The sequence below is a fragment of the Dipodomys merriami genome, unplaced genomic scaffold (genome assembly GCF_024711535.1).
Source record: "Dipodomys merriami isolate MVZ:Mamm:240054 unplaced genomic scaffold, mDipMer1.0.p SCAF_22, whole genome shotgun sequence".
In the NCBI taxonomy this organism is placed as follows: domain Eukaryota; kingdom Metazoa; phylum Chordata; class Mammalia; order Rodentia; family Heteromyidae; genus Dipodomys; species Dipodomys merriami.
In genome coordinates this window covers 11,004,815-11,022,261 of record NW_027203604.1, presented here as the reverse complement: position 1 = coordinate 11,022,261, position 17,447 = coordinate 11,004,815, and the positions used below count along the sequence as shown (strand labels likewise).

Sequence of the window (17,447 nt, the reverse complement as noted above, 5' to 3'; positions counted from 1 at the left end):
GACAGGAATGAGCCACTTGTTCCCTTTAGTGATAACTTCTGAAGGTGTTGGTTGCTGTGTACTGGTTGCATCCATCTGTGGAGCAATTATGCTGTACTCTTTTAAAGCTGTTATTGAGATAGAAAAACTCAGAGGAAGAACGCCAGCCAAAGATTCATTCCTCCATATGCTGCATTTTGCTTGTACTTAGATTGTCATTTTCGTTTCCATCAACAGAAGGCATTGTTACCTGTCCTTTGCAGGTAAGAAATTGAAGAGTCTTATCTCCAATTAACTACCAAGAAGCCAGAAGTGAAGGTGTGGCTCAAGTGGTAGAGTGCCAGCCTTCAACAAAAAAGCTAAACAAGAACATTAGGCCCTGAGTTCAGGCTGTACTGGCACAAAAATAGAAGAATAGGGAGTAAGTGGATCTACTTGTGTGGATCCTGAAAAGCATAGTTGCCTCCATGTTCACTGCCCCTAATGGTACCCTTTTGACCTTCAGGCATGTCAAGGACAAGAATATCATAGAGCTGGTCCATCAGGTCTCCATGGGAATGAAGTATTTGGAAGAGTGCAATTTTGTGCATAGAGATCTGGCCGCAAGAAACGTGTTGCTGGTCACTCAACATTATGCTAAGATCAGTGATTTTGGTCTTTCCAAAGCACTTGGAGCTGATGAAAGCTACTATAAGGTAGGAAAATCTCAGCTAGAAGTCATGGTAACAGGTCACAATAAATCAAGAGGGAAATGTGTGTTCTCTTCATTTCAGTGTGATAGGATCTGAAGAAGCAGTTCCACAAGTAGCCCTGGCTTCTCCCAAAACCCCTTCCTTCCTTCCTTCCTTTCCTTCTTTCATCTTTCCTTCCTTCCTTTCCTTCTTTCATCTTTCCTTCCTTCCTTTCCTTCTTTCATCTTTCCTTCCTTCCTTCTTTCCTTTCTTCCTTCTTTTTCATTATTATCTATAAATGATCGTACAAAGAGGTTTCAGTTCAGCAAGTCTATGAATACAATGCATCTTGATCAGTGTATCCTCTTGCATCATTCTTCCCCATCTCTCCCAACCCTACCCATCCCCTCAAGTTACCTGATTCCATTTTCACACGTGTGTGTGTGCATGTTATTACTGCATTCACCCACTCCTCTCTCTCTGTTCATCTTCTTTCACCTCAAGAGGAAACATAGTTCAGCTTCCTGGTATTCATTTTGTTAAAATATAATTTTAGTTGTTCAAAGCAGTTGTGCTTTTGAAATCCTTCCCTGCATGTAGCATACTTTAGTCAATTTGTTTATGTTCATATGCATATGACCCTGTATATGTTCATTATATGCTTATAATGTAGCTCTAATTTACACATATGAGAGGAAGCATGCATTCTTTGTCTCTCTGAACCTGACTTACTTCACTAAACATAATTTTCCAGATCCTCCCATTCCCCTTTGAGTGATATAATATTATTCCTCCTAATGGATGAGTAAAATTTCTAAGTGTGTGTTTATACATATATGTGTGTACATATATATACATATATACTTATACATGTATATGTACACATATACATACATTTTCTTGATCTACTTATCCATTACAGGCCAGCTGGGCTGTTTTCCTAAGTTGGCTACAGTGAACAGTGTCAACAACGAACATGAATGCACAGGTGTCTTTACTGAATCCTGACGTGTAGTCTTTTGGAGAAAAGTCCAAGAGGTATCACTAGATCATAGGGCAATTCTGTGTTTAGTCCATTGAGAAATCTCCACAGTGCCTTCCATAGTGGTTGTACTAGTTTACATTGCCACCAACCGTGTAATAGAGTTCCTGATAAAAATGCTCTTATTCAGTATTGATCCTATCAGTTAAAATAAAGTAAACATACTCTAATATATCATCCATTGAGATTTTTTCAGACTAGTGTCTTCCAAATTATCTTTCATGAAATAGCAGGGAATCAGATATTAACTGATGGCTCATTTTACAAAAAAAGAAGTGTGGAAATCCATGGCTAAATTCCTTTGGAAAAATGCAAGTGGGATGGGAAGATTTCTGAAACATTTCCCTGAGCCCTGTTTCTGTGAATAGGTATTGTGAATGCCAGTGGATAGTTGGTCTTTGTTGTATATCTCAACTCTAATTCATCCATGGACTCCTTTTCCCCACAGAACACGTGTCCCACATGTGTGGGACACTATTTTACCACCCCTGGTATGGATCACTTCCAAAATAATCTTTAACATATACACAGATCTATATGTAAAAGTTTGAAAATGCAGATGCAAAGTGTCAAGTAAGTTTGACATCTCTACCCAAGTAAAAAATTAAGGTCTCCTGTCTTTCTACTATGTATGAGGAAATTGTCCTATGAGCATAATCACTATCTAGGGTAATTGAGCTATTTTTAAAAAAAGATAATACGTTGAGTGATTCACTTGTGTAATCTTAACTACTCGGGAGGCTGAGACAGGAGGATCATGGTTTGAAGCCAGTATAGGTAGAAAAAGCCATGAGACTCTATTTCCAATTAAGTAGCATAAAACTGGATTGGAGAAATGACTGAAATGATAGAGTACCAGCCATGAGCAAACAAGCTGAGCCAGACTGCAAGGCCTGAGTTCAAGCCACAATATCAGCAAAAGAAAAAAAAAGCAATACATTTCTACAAAGTAAAAATCAATGTAATGAATGAGACTAGAAAAGAAATACACCTGCTCATCTGTCCAGGCTGAACTAAGGATGGACTCCCAGTAAAGCATAGTACTAACCAAACTGGGCATGCACTTAGATTTCCCTAAGTAACTTCACAAGCACCCACCCTACTTTCTGAGGTGGTACTATTTCTGCTACCCACCTCCAAATCCTCTAATGAACTAATAACAACAGAAAGAAGAGAAAGGAAATAAACCCTATGAACATATCTATGGTTTATGATGACCAAGTAATAGGATTACATCTGGTAAGGAAAAGAATGTGCTGAAGAAAAATCTGTAGCTCTGCAATTCTCTAGGAATATCTAAAAGTCTCAGCAATAAATGGAAAACTTTATAGGGCCAATTCATAAGTGGCAAGAAAGGACCAGTGTGGCCATTCTGTTGGGGACTGTGGGATTGAGCCTGAGTGTCACAACCTGAGATGGTTATTGAAGTCCTAAGGGACTGTAAGGTCCACCCTGGGAAGGTGGAGCAGACTCATCCCTCTTCTTGGTTAAGTCTCCGCCCAGTACCTGTGTCACCTAGGTAATGGACACACTAGAAAGCAGTCACCTTCCCCCCTCCCTGAGGTCACATCTGAATCCTGGGTGGCCACACCTTCTCCCACCCCTGGCCTTGGTAAGTCTGGCCTGGCTGTGATTCGATCCTTTTTATTCCTGCTGCTTGGGCTTCCAACTTGACCAGAGGCGGCCTGCAAATAAACCTTTCCCTTGCCTGAATACCACGTGCTGCTCTCTTTAGTCGGCTGCCAATTTCATTTACCTAACAGTGACCATGTCCTTCCTCCTGGAAATGGAGGATGTCACTTGTTAATGGGATGAACCCCAGGAGCAGGCTGGCTTCACCCTCTTGGGCCCTGAAAGCCTCTGGGAGAGAATCATAGGCACAGCTGCCCAGCATCTTGCTCCCACACAGCCTATCACTCACCTCATTCCTCACAAAACAGCCATCCTAGAGGGGTGCCCTTGGAAATGAGGGTCCTGAGAGAACAACATGGTCTAGACAGAGGCTCAGCCCAAGACACCCCAGCCTAGAAGAAAGAGCACAGGACTCGAGAAAACAGAATGTGTTCTAAAGCTGGGCATATGTTGGAGCCAAGAAGCCAAGAAGCCTGTGTGGAGCAGGCACTCTCAGAGGACACAGAGAAGGGGGAAATGGCAATGTGTCACTGTTATCTTCTGCTGCCTGACAGGTTGGTTCATGCTCAGTGCCCTGCAGCCCTAGCTGGTGTGTGTGTATATGCAGCGTCCACACCACAGTGTGGATAGAGCTCAGTGAGGACTGGCGTGTTTGCTGCACACAGTTGCTGGGAGGCTGCCCACGGAGGTCCAGGGATCCAGTTCCATTCTATGCATTCATTAGTTAGTGGCTGATTAGACTCATACTGTGAGCCTCCTAATGGCCCTTGGGCTTCCTCACAGCGTGGCAGCTCAAGAGTCAGAAACAGAGGTTTGTGAAATTGACAAAGCTGATAAGGCCTGGATTCAGAAACTCTTGTCAAGTGATTTCCACTTGATGGGTTGGTAAGAATTGCCACAGACTACTCAGATTCAAAGGACAAGGGAGGAAAGACCTGTCTTTAAGAATGTGGTTTGTTCTATTTTCCTACATGACCTGTTTCTTATAAATCACTGTCTTGCTTTGTTCATTGGTTATGATTTGATCCTTTTAGATCTGAGAGGCTCTCTGCATAAATCTATTCATCTGCCTGTATTCAGATGGGCCCCTTGAGAAAGAAGCATCCAAGAACCTGAACACTGCTTCTGACACTGCCCTGGCTATTAGACAGTATATTGTTAGAGAAGGCACCAACAGCTCTCTGAGAATCAGCCAGGAGAGACAAGACCATAACAGAAGTAAAAGCTATATTAGAAGAGGCAATGAAGGGTCCAGCAATCCTGAAAAGTAGAGACAGGAAGGACTTCTTTAGGAACATGGAGCAGAGTGAAGTATAAAAGAATCAAGAGTTAAACCAGATCACAGAGCAATGACAGTGAGGGAAGCAGGGTCTGTGCAACACCCGGCTTGGCTCCAACACCCTCACCCCTTGGCTCCCTTTGGGGCAGACACAAGCCTCTGTGATGTGTTCCAGCTGATTTGTAATAGAAGAAAGCTGCAAACCATCTAAGAGACTTTCAGTAGGAGTCTGACTCTATCAGTCCTGGGGGATTCAATGCAGCACAGAAGGCAAATCTTTTCAAAGAGTTCATGTGCTGATATACAGTTGGGTTCATGATGTTCCAGGTAGGAACATTAAAAAGTAAGTTGCGCACACACACACACACACACACACACACACACACACACACACACACACAGAGAGAGAGAGAGAGCATGTTGCAGCTCATAAGCTTATTTATCCTTCTATAAATTATGGTTAAATGCATATAACAAAATTTAGCACCTTAATTTCAAGTTCTCAGTTTAATGGCACTCAGTACACACAATACAATATAACAATACAACTTGATGTCAGAATTCTTTCCACTTGCAAGTTAAACTCTGTATTCGTCCATCAGATACTCTCCTCTCTCCTCACCCTGCCCGACAGTCCATTTTCCCCTCTGTCTCGTGGATAGTTCTAGTGACTCTAGGTCTCTCATACAAGTGCAGTTATACTGCCTTTGTCCTTTGGTGGCTGGCATTTTCCCCTTACCATGATCCCATAGGTTTCTTCTATGTGGCAGTCTGGGTTAGGGCCTTTTTCTCTCCTCTTCACGGGTGGACAGCACCCATGCTATGGTCTATAGGGGCCACATTGTTTCTGTTCATCTCAGTTCTGGGGACTAAAGCTGCGCTGAGCATGGTGCATTGCATGTTGTTCATGAGATGCTGGCCTCTGCTTTGTCTGTAGGCACAGACACACGGGAAGTGGCCGGTGAAGTGGTACGCGCCAGAGTGCATCAACTACTACAAGTTCTCCAGCAAGAGTGACGTCTGGAGCTTCGGGGTGCTGATGTGGGAGGCGTTTTCCTACGGGCAGAAGCCTTACCGCGTGAGCTGGCCTTTACTCTCTGCTTCATGTCTCAGCTCTAGCACAAATGAGCACCAGATTATTTTCACAGGAACCCGAAAATGATGAAAGAGCTCAAAAACATTACTTGATGCTAACTGAACAGGGTTGTTTCTTCACTGCATATTAAATGTATAGATAGATGCATAGAATTGATATCCAGACCTCCTTTATGAGTGTTGAAATAGAATTATGACTACTGACAGTATCAAATTTATCACTGCTACGAGTTTTAGATGTGTGTTTGTGTGTGTGTAAGAGAGAGAGAGAGAGAGAGAGAGAGTTGAACTTTGTTCTAGCTTCTTGCTCTGCTGGCTGGTGCTCTATTGCTTGAGCCATGCCTCCACACCTCCACTTACAGCTTTTTGGTAGTTAATTAGAGGTAACAGTCTCTCCAATTTATCTGTTTTGACTGGCTTTGAACCTTGATTCTCAGATCACAGCCTCCTGAGATCTGGAATTATGGGTGTGAGTTACCAGTGGCTAGTTAGAATATTTTAATATATTATATATCATCCTACATACACATACATTAATATAGCAGCATGAAGCTGATACCTGCCATGAAATGAACCCTCCAGTTGGGGAAACAGTAGAACCCAGAGTCCCAACTTCCCTTCCCACTGGGCAGTCCCTCCTGACCTCCAGCCATGCATTTGATGTGCTCCTGGCTGTGTAGCTTACATCATTGAAAGCATTTCATCTGTGCATGTACTCATTTCCTCTTGGGGGAAGAATTGTTTTGTTTTGTATGCTAGCACTATTTTCAAAGCTCGTGTGTATTTGTTTGTCTCAGGGAATGAAGGGGAGCGAGGTGACTGCCATGCTGGAGAAAGGAGAGCGCATGGGCTGCCCCGCAGGGTGCCCGAGAGAGATGTATGAGCTAATGAACCTATGCTGGACCTATGAGTGAGTACCAGACACTTTCTGCTGTGTATCCAGGGCTCTGGGGGGAGATGGCCTTTTCAAGAAACATACATCACGTTCTGCCTTCCCAGTAAACCAGGGAGCCAGGAGCAGGGACTGTCTTGCTCAAGATCCAGTCATGTCACTTAACAAAAGGGATGCATCCTGAGATATGCATCAGTCCACATTCTGGCCCTTGTGTGAGCATTTTAGAGTGTCCTTATACAAAATCACCAGGCAGCAGGATCTTATGGGATCACTATCAGAAGCTTTAGTGATTCTCCAGAGTTTGGAACATACACCCGTGATGTGCTCAGGCAATGGCTAGTACCCTATCCGGCAACAGAACATTTAATCTCCACTAGGAGATCCTGCAGATCACTGACAGGTTCAGTGCCAGAGGCTTACCATGTAATACACTCGCACAACCCAGTGTGGCAGGGTCAAAGGCCCTCCCAGTTCGTAACATGCAGGACTCTTTTGCTCCCTGCTAAACCACCCTCAACATCTCCAGAGCACAAGTAAATTATGAGTACTCTGAAATTTTGGACAGCAACGGAGGCACTGGACACATTCTGGGATGGCAGAAGGTGGATGTCAGTCACTGCTCCAGAGCATGGAGCTTCTTAGGAAGTGCTGCTAAGTGCTACATGTTGGAACACTGCAGATGAAGCATTAGCCACAATGCCATTTGATGGGACTACCCAAGTGGGCAGTGCAGAAAACACTCTGCTCTGCTAATGGTAGTGGTTCTTGGTGCTCACTGTGTTGTGAAATGGTAGTTGTGAGACAGAATGGCTGGATGTGGAATGTAGCAATGAGTTTAATATCAGGATCTTTTTTTTTGACACTGTTGGCAACTTTATCCATTGGCATTATAGCCCCAAATTTTGCAAAATAGGAAAATATATAACTTCTTTTTGTCAGTATGAGGACTTTAATTCAGGGCCTGGGTTCTATCTCTTAGCTTTTTTGCTCAAGGTTACTACTCTGTTACTTCAGCCATCGCTCCACTTCCAGCTATTTGGTGGTTCATTGTAGATAAGAGTCTCACAGACTTTCCTACCCAAAGCTGGCTTTGAATCATGACCTTCAGATCTCAGCCACATGAGGTGCAAGCCACTAATATGAAACTCGCTTACAAATAACTTGGAGGTAAGGATGGATTCTCAAGGTTTTAATGAAGAGAATGGGCTTGCAGGTTCCATATTAGTAGATTCAACAAACAATGGATTGAAAATATATGCCTAACTGCATCTGAGGGGAACAAGTGAAACATGCCACATCATATTTTGTCATTATTCCCTTTATGATACAGTCTTACAACTATTTCCATAACAATTACCTTATATCCAATATTGCATAAGTAATTTAGAGGTGGTTTGACATATATAGGAAGATATCTGAAGTTATATGCAATACTGTATTATTTTATAGAGTAGACTGGAACATCTGAGGATTTTGGTATTGATGGGGGTTCTGAAACTAGTCCTCTGTGGATGTGGAAGAGTATGCTCCCGTTAGAGCATGCGCATGCTTATTTACAGATCATGGATTATTAAAAGTCTTGCCCATAGTTTACTTATATCAGCACATCATTTACTAACAGTACAGCCTTCCTGTGTTAAGATTTACAACAGAAAATAGGTGTGGTAGGGCACACCTGTAATTCCAGGTACTTGGGAAGCAGAGGCAGGGAACCCATGCTTTGAGGCTACCCTGGACAAAGCTAGCATGACCTAGTCTCAAATTAATATAATAATAACAACAACAACAAAAATAATATAGTAGGATGGACCTAGGGGGAGCATAATTCAAGTGGTAAGCACTTGCCTAGTAGGCTCAAGGTCCTGAGTTCAATTTTCAGTGCAGAAGAAGAAGATGATGATGACATAATTGACAACCTCTAGGTCTTTGTCTCGGCTATCACTGTTTTACATTCTAGAGCTCCTATTAGCTGGGTGCCTGTGGCTCATGCCTGTAATCCTAGCTACTCAGGAGGCTGAGATCTAAGGATCACTGTTCAAAGCCAGCCCCGGCAGGAAAAGTCCGTGAGACTCTTATCTCCAATAAACCACCAAAAAACCAGAAATGGTGCTGTGAATCAAGTGGTAGAGCGCTCGCCGTGAGCTGAGGAGCTGAAGGACAACGCCCAGGCCCAGAGTTCAAGCCCCACAAATGACAAAAGAAAATAAAAAATAAAAAAAATAAGAGCTCCTATTAACAGCCCCCATTGAGAAAGTGACATGAGAAGGAAGAACAATACTTACGCCCATATATTTTTTCCTCTCAAACGTTTGAGAGTTAAACACGATCCACATCTGTAGTATGTTGTCCAGCTCCAACATGTTTTTAGACATGTTGCTGGAATTGCAAAAGCCTGTACAGGGGGAGAGTTGTAAAGGATCCCGAACTTCTCCAGTACACCATTCCCTTGGAGATCTTGAGAAAATACAGGATTGGGTTCTGTAGGTCTGGAGTGGGATGAGGCTGTATTTCTGTTTTGGAACACCAACCAGATAGACAGATGCTGGAGCACCTCTTTTAAGCTTTGGCTACCAGGGAGTGCAACTGTTTGCGCTCTGTGCTGTAGAGGGGTGGTTGATCTATAGTATTTATTTCAAGAGCCATCTTGACACACACTAACATCTCTTTCCCAGGGTGGAGAAGAGGCCTGGATTTGTAGCAGTGGAACTGCGGCTGCGCAATTATTACTACGATGTGGTTAACTAGCAGCTCCCTCTGGTGTCGGTCCCCTCCTGGGCAAAATGTATTCTGATGGACTGGTTTCCAGTGTCTGCAACACCCTCTGCTGGTGGAGAGAGCCAGCTTCATGTGGAACAGGGCATGTCCTTGGACTCTCCCTCCCCAGAACAAGCTCATCCCCAGAAGGAGGCTGGACAAAGGGGCCCCTGAATTCATCTGTGTGGTTTTCATGACAGATCACTTTTAAGATCTGATTCTGAATTCCTTTTATTTTCACTGGGGCCTGGACTGCAGGAATCCTGGAAAACTTGAACTAGAGGCAGGGCTGGGGGAGGGGGGTAGGGCATTCTCATCCACTTAGCCTCTGCAGATCTTTCAGCTAGCATTTCACAAGTGATTCCTGAGATGGAGAAACAGCCAGGGTAAAAAAAAGGACAACGGCATCTTGAACAGACTTTGGCAGCTGTGGGACTGATCCCTGGTCACAGAAATGCTGTCTGAATGGATAAATGCTATGGGAGCTTTCAAAGAAAGAGGAGGAGGAGGAAGAAGAGTAGAAGGAAGGAGAAAAGGAAGAGAATGAAGAGGAGGCGGAATAAGTGCTACCAGTATGAGTTCTAAGCATCTAGCCAGTTAGTGAACTAATAATAATATGAATAGTCATAATTAATAATAAACCTGGATGTTGCTTTTGCTCTGTGTTTGGAACATAAGAAACATCTGGAAGAGGAACAAAGCCCCTAGGAAACCCCTGGTTTGGCCTGCGTGCCCCTTGCAGACTATGCTGAGGCCTGATAGGGACAAGTGAATAAAGCTCCCCTTGTGTGGGAGTGGCAGGCTCCTGTTCACCTTGTGTGACATAGAATACTTCAGACTGCCATGTCTGGAGCACAGCAGAGAGCGTGCTACCATGAATGAATGCATGCATCTGTAAGGAAGGCCATGCCGGTCCCCTTTAGTTGTTATCATGGATCATCTAGACTGGGCAATTTATGAAGACATTTGTCATTCACAGTTCTGGGAAGTTCATTGTCAAGGTGCAGGCATCTGATGAGTCGAAGCCTGGGAGGGCATTGCTCGGGCAGAGAGAGGGCCCCACTCTTAAGACCTCCTCTACACGTAATCACATCCTAAAGCCCCACCTACAAAGACCCTATCCTAGACATTTGGATTTATACTATGTCATATAATTTTGTCTTCATCACAAGAATTTGGGGGGGGGCTCAACTGCACCAGAGAAGAGGACAACATGAGTATCAAAGTCATCTGAAGAGGAGTTTCTGAAGAGAGAATCAATTCATAGTAAAATTAGAAGACTCTAATCCTCATCCCCAAATGGGCCTTATTGAGAGTGGCCTTGGGCTGAACATGTTTGGCCTGAGAATTCTCTTCCAGGCCCTAGACTTAACGACTCCCCACCTAAGGTTTTCCCTCATGCAAATCATCAACCATTTTGTGTGTTTTGCTTGAGTCTCTGGAAACTCAAAAGCTGCTGAGCACCAGCAAGCTAATGTCTGTGATCCTAGCCTCTCAACAGGCTGAGATCTAGAGGACTGTGGTTCAAGGTTAGCCCAAGCAGAAAAGTCTATGAAACTCTGTCTCCAAAATAACCGGCAAAAAGCAGGGCTGGAGGCATTGCTCAAGCAGTAGAGCACCAACCAGCCAAGCAAGTCGTCAGTGTACAAGGTCATGAATTTAAATCCCACCAAAAAGAACAAAAGTTAAAAACAATGCAGCCATATGTCAGTAGACACACAAAGTTGTACCCGCCTTATTGTCCACTTAGGACATGTAAAACATACACAGCCCTGAATGACAGAACAGGATCTACTCACAAAGGGCAACAACACACAGAGAAAGGAGGCCATCTTACCTTTCCTTTGCTGAAGGAAGACAAGCTCACTTGTTGAGTTTGTGTTAAGTTGCTTTAGAAGCCACCCACACCCTTTGGAATTGTAGTTCCTGATAGGATAGATGTGTGCTAAACTGAGCCAGTTCCCAAAACATGGTCAAGTCCCTGCAGTTGTGAAGATCAGTGACAAAATCTCCATTGGTCAGACCATGAGAGATGTAGAGTCATGAGGACAAGGGTTGAGCATGCTGGGTTTGGTAAAGAGGCTGCATCAGAGGCTCTGATTCTGGGCTCTGAGTCTACCTGCCACAACTCTCACTGTAAGTATGTGTGTGCCTGTGTGTGTGTGCACGCATGTGCGCATGACTGGAATTTGAACTCAGAGCCTCACATTCATGCTTGGCTTTTCTGCTCAAGGCTGGCACTTTACCGTTTGAGTCATACCTCCACTTCTGGCATTTTGCTGGTTAAGTAGAGATGAGTCTCACAATTTTGTCTGTCTGGGCTAGCTTTGAACAGGGATCCTCAGATTTCAGCTTTCCAATTAGCTAGTATTACAGGCACAAGCCAGTGACATAGGATGGATCTTTGATAAGATTATCTGCTCAAAGAGTAGTCTGTGTGTGTAATAACTTCTTGGATATTTTTGGCCTCTCTAGTAGCATCCCTCCTTCCTAGGAGTCTAAGCCTGACCAACATAAGGCTGACAGAAGGCTGGCCAGCCTGGCCACAGACACGGGTCCCTCTGTCCTGGAGACAATGTCCAGGGCCTCTCACTGTAGACAGCAGGTTCCTGTGTTGTATAGAACCCCATGGGCCAGTGTGAGGCTGTCTTATCTGGTAGAAATCATGATCTTCCATCAAGAATAATTGTGTGTGTGTGTGTGTGTGCCAGTACTGGGGCTTGAACTCAGGGCCTGTGCACTATCCCTTAGTTTTTTAATTCAAGGATTCAAGGCTGTTGTTCTACCAGTTGAGCCACAGGTCCACTTTCCAACTTTTCGGTGATTAAATGGAAATAATAGTCTCACAAACTTTCCAGCCTGGGCCAGCTTCCAACCATGATCCTCAGAGCTCAGCCTCCTGAGTAGCTAGGATTACAAGTGTGTGAGCCACCAGTTCCCAGCTTAATTCTTTTTCCCCTGGGGTGATGGCAGCTTACTAAAGGAGGACCAAGGCTGAGAAAAGGGCAAATTTGGAGAGAGACCTTTCTCCAAGCAACTCCCAGGGACCTTCAGCCACCGTGCTGGGCTAGAGTTCTACTCACAGGCTGTCCTGAAGTTCCTCCCAGTCGCTTTCCTGGGGGCTGTGCTTGCTCTATATATGCCTTTCACCTGCTGGCCTTTTTCACAAGGGCACAAACGAGCACGCTGGGCTGCACTGGCTACAGTCTACTAACTACAGATGCCAAAGATACCTTGCTCCCTGCCAGAGCAAATGTCTCATACAAGCAAAATCATGGCACATGTTTTCCAGTGAGCATGCTGTTTGCCCTTCATCTTAACCCACTTTGTTGCTGGGATGGTAACTTCAGGCGGACATGAGCCTGATGATCACCTCCATCAGCAGAGGTGGCCGCTCGATGGTCAGTCTTCCCCAGCCAACCCTGCGGCAAACAGCATGCTTCCCATGTATTCCAGAAGAGCTACGTTGTGTCACTTGCCGTTGTTTGAAACTGCATGAATAAAAACGTAAGACTAGCTTGGTTGTGATGTCCACATGAGTCATTGGGACAGGACAGGCTCACTGCCAGCTAGTACTGGAGGGCATTGTCAGCTATGCAACCTGCATGGCAGAATACTGAGGCCCTGCCGCATTGTAAAACACGGATTTACATCTGCCACACTGGAAGAGGCCTGTCCTGTGGGTATGTGTGGGCTCCATTTCATGGATCTCCCGTGAGGGTCTCATAGCCCATCCGTACGCTAGTGAGCGGTGGACCATGGAGACCCCCACCCCCTAAGGCCAAAGCGGGGCATGGGGTGTGAGCTCTGCCTTCCTCTGTGAACCCAGCCTGAGAGCACTGGGATAGAACAGGAAACAACTCCCAAGCCCGGCCCCCCTCCTGCTCAAAGACTACAGCAGCCAGGTGCTGCTGGCTTACCCTGTAGTCCTAGCTACTCAGGAGGCTGAGCTCTGAGGATCATGGTTGGAAGCTAGCCCAGGCAGGAAAGTTTATATGAGAATTATCTCCAATTGACCACCAAAAAAGTTGGAAGTGGAGCTGTGGCTCAAAGTGGTAGAGCAATAGCCTTGAGCAGAAAATGTTAGGGACAGCACTCTGTCCCCGAGGTCAAGCCCCATGAGCAACCAAAATAAAGAAGATTGTAGATACACACACACACTCACACGCATGCACATATGCATTCACAGATGAAGTCACACTTGCCTCCATCGACAAGGCTATGCTGCACACCCGTGAATATGTGCATAAGCAGACATTATATTTATGTATGTGGGCACACGATTATATGCATGCATGTATATAATTCCTCTGTATGATGTATATGTGTACCGATGGAAGAACAAGCCTTAGTACATGGTCTTTTGAGAGGCCTTTAAGATCCCAGCTGTGATATGCAATATACATTCTCCACATGTGTGTGCGTGCGTGTGTGCGTGTGTGCGTGTGTGTGTGTGTGTATGTATGTGTCTGTCTGTCTGTCTGTCTGTATCTCTATTTGCCCACATCTGACTCACACCCCAGGACACATGACCATTCACAGAAAGAACCCTCTTTTGGAACATGCTCTGAACTAGCGACTGACCCTGCCTGAGCCACCAGAGCCCTGTCTCCCTGGCCATTCCTGTGAGCCAGCCACCCCTCCCCCCCCCATCCCATGGGCCACCAGACCAGCAAGTGATGCCGGAAGGCCACACACGGGCTCAGCTGGGGACATTTCCAGCAGCTACATTCTTAGCTAAGCATTGCTGCTGTGAAGCCATGAGTCAGACGCTTTACAGCCCTGCAGCCTTGGAGGTCTGTGAGCGAGTCTATTTTCCATAGCTGTCACCAAGCTGTGGCTCACTGAGGGAGAAAACGTGGATTGTTCATAAACAACTCGTCCTTATTCAGGAAAAAGAAAGAGCCTGTGTCTGGTACTTTCTTCTCCATGGCTCATATCAGGTGACATCATACGTTTCTGGAAACACGGAGCTGCCCATGCATGGCATTCAGCGTGGTAAACACTGACTGCCGGAAACAGCCGGACAAGTCCTCCCTGTGCCCAGCCCAGGGGCGAGGATAGGCCTCAGCCTCAAAGGCCAGTGCATGAGGCCAGGGCACCGAATGTGTTCTTACCAGGAAGAAAGTGCCCATTGCCCCATGATCTGTTCCCCTGGATGCTGGCAGATGGCACCAGGAGTGTCTAGTGACAGTGGTGTGTTGTCACTCAGGAAGTGGCCTCTGGGGACACCGCTACCTAAAGAGAAAGCCAGCAAGGTGCCAAATGAGGAATTCCCACCCTTGCACCACAAGCATTGTGAGAAAATCCAGGAGGAACAGTGTTCAAGGGCACCACCGAGCAGAGCTGGGCTGGGACCCTGTCTGGGGAACAGGGATCTAGGGCCTGGGGAGCAGGGCTCGAGAGTTGAGTAGCAGGATGGGCTGCCCTAGAAGGGAGAATCAGGCTGAGGAGACCTGTAATGCAGAAGCAAAGCCTCTTCACTTACCTTTCTCTGTACCTGCAACAGCTAGATATGCATGTTCTAGAACACGCCTGCTGACAATACAGAAGACACCCCATTCCTCAGTGTCTGCTGTGTCTCCCCACATGATACTCTGATGCTCTGATCTGCAGCCTCCTGCAGGAGCCTGAGTAGAGGTCAGCTGCTCAGGGCATTGTGGGTGCTTCCCACATCTGGGGTCCAAGCTTCACCCTCACGGGGTTTGGAGCACATGGTCTAAAGCAGGTCACTAGACCCAGGTTCCTCCATGGGCGCTCTGTGTGCCTCTGAGGATGTGTTTTTGCATCCTATGCATGTGTTTGTATCTGTGAGGTATGTATTTATGTATGTGTGTAGTATGTGTATATGGTGTGTCTGTCTGTAGCGTGTGGTGGATATTTGTGTGCTATGTGTATGCTGTATGTATGGTGTGGCATTGGATGGTGTGTGTGGTATGTGTGTGTTGGAGTATGTATCTCTGAATATGTCCTGCTATATGATGTGTTTCTCTGTGTGTGATGTGTGTGTTGAGTGTATAGTTTATATCTATGTGCTGTGTATGTTGCATATGTTTGTGTCTCTGAATAGTGTGTGTGTTTGCCTAGTGTGTGTTTGTTGTGGTGTATGTATGTATGATGTGCCCAATATATTTGTTGTGTATAGTGTGTATGTGTGTGGCATTTGTGTATATGTGTGATGTGTACATGTGCATGTGTGTATACCATGTATGTATCGTGTGTATATGTATCTGTAGCACATGGTCTAAAGCTGGTCACTAGACCCAGTTTCTTCCATGGGCTTTCTATATGTATATATGAATAGTGTGTGATGTGTATGCATGTGACATGTATGGTACGCATATGGTATTTTTTGTAGTGTGTGTCTGCAGTATGTGTGTATGGTGTGTGCACTGTGTGTATGTGTATACATGGAGTGTGTGGTGTGTATGGTGCACATGGTATGTATCATGTGTGCATGCTCTGTGTACATGTGTACGTTCCTCCATGTGAGGCTGTGTCTGTCACGGAAGGGTGCTGTTGTAACACCAGGCCCCCTCTTGGGCTTTACCACCCCCAGCTTCCACAGCCTTCCAGGGATATAACCAATGGAAGATGTCTGCACATGGAGCCAGGGAGCCCCAGAGCCCGGAGGCCAGGTGAGCTCAGGAGGGCTCTGGCACTGTCCTGATCCACCTGGCTGAGGGGTCTCCACGATGACATCCTAAGTCAGCCCCACAAGGCTATGGCTCCCCATGGTGGGCCCTGCCTGCCAGGGCTCATTTAGTCATCACGACTTGTGGGAAATGGTGTCCTAGCCAGCCAGCATGTTCTAGCTTTGCCCTCTGACCCTGAAAGGTCAGACAGTTCAAGTCCCAGAGATGTCTCCACCTCATAGATGCCCATGGACAGTCTTCCCTGCTCTCAGGCCCTCTGCCATTCCAACGGAACAAAGACAAATGTGACCTAGACCAACTGATGGGACAAACGGAGTCATTGAATGGCTAGGCCAGGTTGTATGTGTGAATTTTCTTCTGAAACTCAGCCTTGTGTGTGTGTGTGTGTGTGTGTGTGTGTGTGTGTGTGTATGAGAGAGAGAGAGAGAGAGAGAGAGAGAGAGAGAGAGAGAGAGAAAGAGAGAGAGAGAGAGAGAGAGAGAGAGAGAGAGAGAGAGAGAGAGAGAGACCCTAGAGGTCGCAGCCAGGTAGAGTTCTTATAGCTCTCTGTTAGGCCCAGAGAAAGCCAACTCTTCACCCCACCCTCTAGCTGTTATGTCAGCAATGGCTGTGGTGCTGAGGATTGGGGGTTCTTAATAAGACCTCTCCTTCAAGATCAGAGTCGGAAGCTGGGGAAGCCTGGTGCAGCACCATCTCCTGTCCCTTTTACTCCCTTCCCCAGCAGTTGTCCCTCTAGTCACAGGAGTGACCATCAGCCAGTTAGATAAATGTTTAAGCCTGGTGCCACTGGCTCACACCTGTAACCCTAGCTACTCATGAGGCTGAGATCTGAAGATCATGGTTTAAAGCCAGCCTGTGAGACTCTTATCTCCAATAAACTACTCAGAAAAAGCCAAAAATGGTGCTGTGGCTTAAGTGGTAGAGTGGTAGCCTTGAGAAAAAACAGCCCATAGACAGCACCCAGGCCCCAGGACTGGCGAAAATAAAAATAAACAAAAATTTAAAACAAACCAGCATCCAGTCACATCCAATCCATCAGCTTTGGGGCAAACTAGGCACAGGGGTCATGGCTACACCTCGCTGGCACCTCTGTAGAACAATTCACACCATGAACCTCTCAGAAGGCAGCATGTGACAATGAAGCAGTTACGCCCAGGGCTCAGTCCCAAGTTCCCTATTATAATGATGAGTAACTGGTGCACAAACTGAAGCTACTCCCCCTCTAGAAGTCCTGGGGCACAGGGTGTACATTTTCACCTTAGAAAGTTGTATTCCTGATGTCTCAGGACAAACCAGACGGGCAGGGCCAGTTCAAGGTATATCTCAATGCAGACCCGCCAGGCTGATTTACATAGACCAAGCCCATCCTAGAGGCTGCACTGAAAGCACTGTCCACTGTGGCCGGATTCCCTCTCCCTCCTGGTTTATTCCTTAACCTGGAGAC

At 45.8% G+C, this 17,447-nt stretch overlaps 1 protein-coding gene across 4 annotated transcripts in view; it reads left to right on the top strand.

The window, feature by feature from the left end:
* Syk (spleen associated tyrosine kinase) overlaps positions 1–10,006 on the top strand; it is a 77,071-nt gene extending 67,065 nt beyond the window's left edge. For all 4 annotated transcript variants that reach the window (XM_070033332.1, XM_070033328.1, XM_070033331.1 and 1 more), the window contains 4 exons: positions 485–674; positions 5,541–5,681; positions 6,496–6,608; positions 9,266–10,006. In XM_070033332.1, coding sequence (XP_069889433.1) covers positions 485–674; positions 5,541–5,681; positions 6,496–6,608; positions 9,266–9,338 — 517 coding nt within the window. In that variant the 3' untranslated portion in view covers positions 9,339–10,006. The remainder of the gene's footprint in view (positions 1–484; positions 675–5,540; positions 5,682–6,495; positions 6,609–9,265) is intronic.
* The last annotated feature ends 7,441 nt before the right edge of the window (positions 10,007–17,447 follow it).